This window comes from Gavialis gangeticus, unplaced genomic scaffold, assembly GCF_001723915.1.
Source record: "Gavialis gangeticus isolate Ggan-Ray unplaced genomic scaffold, GavGan_comp1, whole genome shotgun sequence".
Lineage (NCBI taxonomy): Eukaryota > Metazoa > Chordata > Crocodylia > Gavialidae > Gavialis > Gavialis gangeticus.
This window is the reverse complement of record NW_017729002.1, coordinates 20,800,705-20,804,549: the sequence shown is the minus strand read 5'-3', so window position 1 is coordinate 20,804,549 and position 3,845 is coordinate 20,800,705. Positions and strand designations below refer to the sequence as shown.

General features: G+C 41.3%; 1 protein-coding gene across 6 annotated transcripts in view; it reads left to right on the top strand.

The window, feature by feature from the left end:
• The window catches only part of CRAMP1 (cramped chromatin regulator homolog 1), a 77,536-nt gene that overhangs the window by 57,259 nt on the left and 16,432 nt on the right, over nucleotides 1-3,845 (top strand). For all 6 annotated transcript variants that reach the window (XM_019507628.1, XM_019507626.1, XM_019507625.1 and 3 more), the window contains 2 exons: nucleotides 1,518-1,592; nucleotides 3,294-3,375. In XM_019507628.1, coding sequence (XP_019363173.1) covers nucleotides 1,518-1,592; nucleotides 3,294-3,375 — 157 coding nt within the window. The remainder of the gene's footprint in view (nucleotides 1-1,517; nucleotides 1,593-3,293; nucleotides 3,376-3,845) is intronic.

The following is a 3,845-nucleotide window of genomic DNA, read 5'->3' as shown; positions in this document are numbered from 1 at the left end:
GTGAGATGGTGAAAGGAAAAGCAACTCCCCAGAAGGATTAAATCCATCTGGTTTAAAAAACGGCTGATTCTAGGTAGCGCTCTTGGTGTTTCCTGCTCTCTTCTTGTGACACCTCATTTTTAGACCCTTCTTTTATTGTACTAGGGTTCTCTTTTAAGTTTGTTATACAGCATTAGAAAGGTAGCTTGGTGCATGGGTGATCTTCTAGACTAGGGATATCAAATATATGGCCTATGGGCTGAATCCAGAGTTTCTTGCAGCCTGGATCACCCACCTCCATAGGTTAGATTTGGCCAGTGGGGTGTGTTGCTGTGGCTGCCAGACCTCTGTAGTGGTAGTAATCCCTGCTGTTTCAGTGCAGCTCTGGAACCCATGGAGTTAATCCTGCTTGCCTTCCCCTTACCAACAAAATCGGAGTTTGTAGTTGCTCCTAGCAAGCAGCAGTGGCATTAAATCCCTGGGTCCTGAAGCCATGCCGAAATAGCAGTTCTGATAGCCTCAGGGATTAATGCTGCCGCTGCTCACCAGTCATCTATATGAAACGGATCCAGTCAAGATTCAGCCTGTGGGGCCCAACAAATTTCCCCTGGTATAGATCATTTTTGGACTTTACAGCTATTGCATGATTGCCAGTGGTTACAGGACACTGAATTCAGTAACCCAGGTGGTCCCTTTCAGTCCTATGTTCCAGTGAATTTTTTTAGAGACATAGGCTTTTTTACAAAGCAGTGCCTCTTGAGGTTTTCAGGTGGTGCGATTACACCAAATAAAGCTCACCAGCTGTTTGAGCATACACCTGGACATTGAGGTTACACCAGCCAGAGTACAAAGAAAGCATTTGATGGTTTGCTAGTTAATCTGCTCCAGAAGTCTAAATATTATTTTCCCATGTGGAAAAACATTTGTTGAGAGCTCATCTTGATCAGATTTTAAAATGCCCAACATACTTTGACTTATTTACTATTACATAGTTGTTTTGTTGTTTCAATTACTACTGGATACCAAATTTATAGTAGATGAATACTTCTGACAAAACTGTTGTTACAATAGTGTCCAGGGGCTGCAAATTAAAATAGGACCCTATCGTGCTAGACGCTGTACAAATGGATGACGTGATATGTCTTGCACCAGGTTTCATTGCACTTTAGGTAGACTTTTGCAAACCAAGCATAAGAGGAAAAAGAAACAGATAGAAGTTATGTGAACTGTTTGCAGTCATGCAGGATGTCAGTGGCAAACGTGTCTCCTGATTTTCTTCCCTGTCCAATGGACAAAGCTGCCTCTTATGGAAGAGAACTGGGAGGTGAACCTAAAGAATAAATTTCTGTCTGGTAAGGAAAGTATAAGGTGCACAGTTGTATGAAGCTTCCCCTTCATTGCAGTCTGACTTTTACCAGCTTACATTTAGAACGACTGACAGATTTCCAAAGGCAAGGATTTTTTGAGGTGATATCTTTTAATGGACCAACTGCAAAATACTGTGTAGCAAGTCTCCTATTTTTCCCCTCCCACTGCAGATGCAGTCAGACTTCTTCTTGCCAAAACCAAGGAAATTGCGGAACAGACACCTGCGGAAGCCGTTGGTGGTACAGGTCAGAAAAAACAACAACGCTGACATGGCATACGTGTCTGTCTTACTGAGTGAACCATCAGTTAGCTTTATAATGACAAGGTCTTCCTAACATCACAATCTAACCTCCCTCATATGTCCTGTAGAGAAATAAAACGGAACAAGAGATTTGGTTTCTTTAATAACCAGCCTAGTTAGGTTTCTTGCATCAGGAACAGCAGCAGCAGTAGCTGTATGTGAGGGGTAACTGGGAAAGTTAAAATGTGCTTGTTCTGGAAGAAAGGTTGGAATGAATGCATTGTAGAAGTCCCAGGGTAGATTTGTACTTTTATAGACTAACCATAGACTGAAAGACAGACTAGTGACTCTGGTTAGTCTGTAAGGTGCAAATCTACCCTGCCTTCTACCTGACTTCAGACAAACACAGCTAACCACATCTCTCTGCTGATGAGTGAAATGTCCCAGCTGGGAGTTGTGCAAATTTTCCTCATTGGAGACTTACAGCGTCTGTATGCATTTGCTGTCCTATTATATCATTCCTTTTTCTAACAGGGTCTTCAGTTTGACTCTGTCATCATGCTGCTGTTTTCTAAATGGCTGTGGAGTTAGGATGGAAACAGATTACACCAGAGAGAAACTGTTTTGGAAAGGGCACTAATGTAAAAGTTAAGCATGGATTTTTCAGAGGGCACTGAAGAAACAAGGTGTCTAACACCTAGTGGGAGCTTCTTTGGTAGGAACTTATGCCTTCCTTAGGTTGCTCTGAAAAGAAGAATGCAATTGCAAAATTATGGACATTAGCAAGGGAATAAGCAACAGATGTGATTGGCAAACAGGTTAAAGTGTAGGAGAGCATCTGAAAAATTAATATAAATTTTGTTGTTAAAACTTCTGTAAAATTAGCCTGTGAACTGGAACTCCTGAGTCCGTGATCTGTTTAAAGGTAGCTTACAGGAAAAAAAAGTCATTTAATAGGCTTCATTGAGATGATCTGTCCTGTATAATTCCATCTTTTTAAAACTTCTGAATATGTTTTGCTTTGGCTTACACTGGGTGTTTATACACATGGGGGGGGGGGGGGCTCTAATTAAAGCGCCTGTATGATTGCATGTATCAGTGTCCCTGCGCTGAAAAATGGCGGCGGAGGCACTTTTTAACTAAAGTTCATTTGCCGCCACTTTTCAGCATTGATGCTGATACACATGACACTGGAGTCTGTTGGAGCACGGTAATGAACACACTTCAGCAGACTCAATGAATCAAGTCTGCTTGAACACACTGTAATTACAGTGCATTGGAGCAGCCTCTCTGTACATGTATAGGTGCCCATTTTAATTCATGTAATAACAGTGACACAAAAACAGTTCATACTCAAAGCTGACACTATGATATAGTACTCTTGCGGACTAGGAGACTGCTGTACCAGTATTCAGAAGGAAGCAACTGCAATTTCACATGTGCTTCTGGAGGTTGTCCAGATGAAAGTTCTGTGCCAGATGGCACTTCTCAGAAAGAGCAGGCAACAGAAGCTTACATCACCTTCTAGACAAACTGAGAAGGCCTTTGTTGTGTCTGATTGATGTTGTCTACCCAGTCATGCCACACTGATATTCACTACTTATTCTGTAAGGTTTCACAACACAAAAGGTGTCATTAGAAAATCGGCATCTACTCCATCTGTTCTGTTCTTATATTTGCTTTGGTCTCCATCTCCCCCACACAGAGAACGCTACTTCCCAGACCATCTGGAAATCCGTCCCAGCATGTCTGCTCCTTCTCCATCTTGTCCAACTCTTCCATAACGGGTGAGTCTGCATATTCTTCATTCTGGCTTACAACTCTCACATTTTGTTCTGGGTGCTTCTGGGATGAACTAGAAAACATCTCTTAATACGGCATATGGTGAGGAGTATTGGAAAAATCATTAAGAGGAAGAAAAAAACTCGCAAATCCATTTACCGGACTAGGCAGACAAGGTTTTTTTGGGGTAAAAGTGATATCTTTTATTAGACCAACTAAATAGTTGGAAAATGTTCTTTGCAAGCTTTTGGGGACAAACACCGTTAGACCAATACAGCTACAACCAACAACACTTAAACAAATTAGTTGAGTCATTTCTCCCAGGATGACAAGTTTGTGCTTCTTAACAATTTTTAAACAGCTCATAGTTCTAATCATTACTCTTCAGTTCCTCAGTCCCTCCCTATTTACAATAATGTAACAGAATTATGGGTGGAAATACTGAGTCAAGGATGATCCTTTTTTTTTTTTTTTA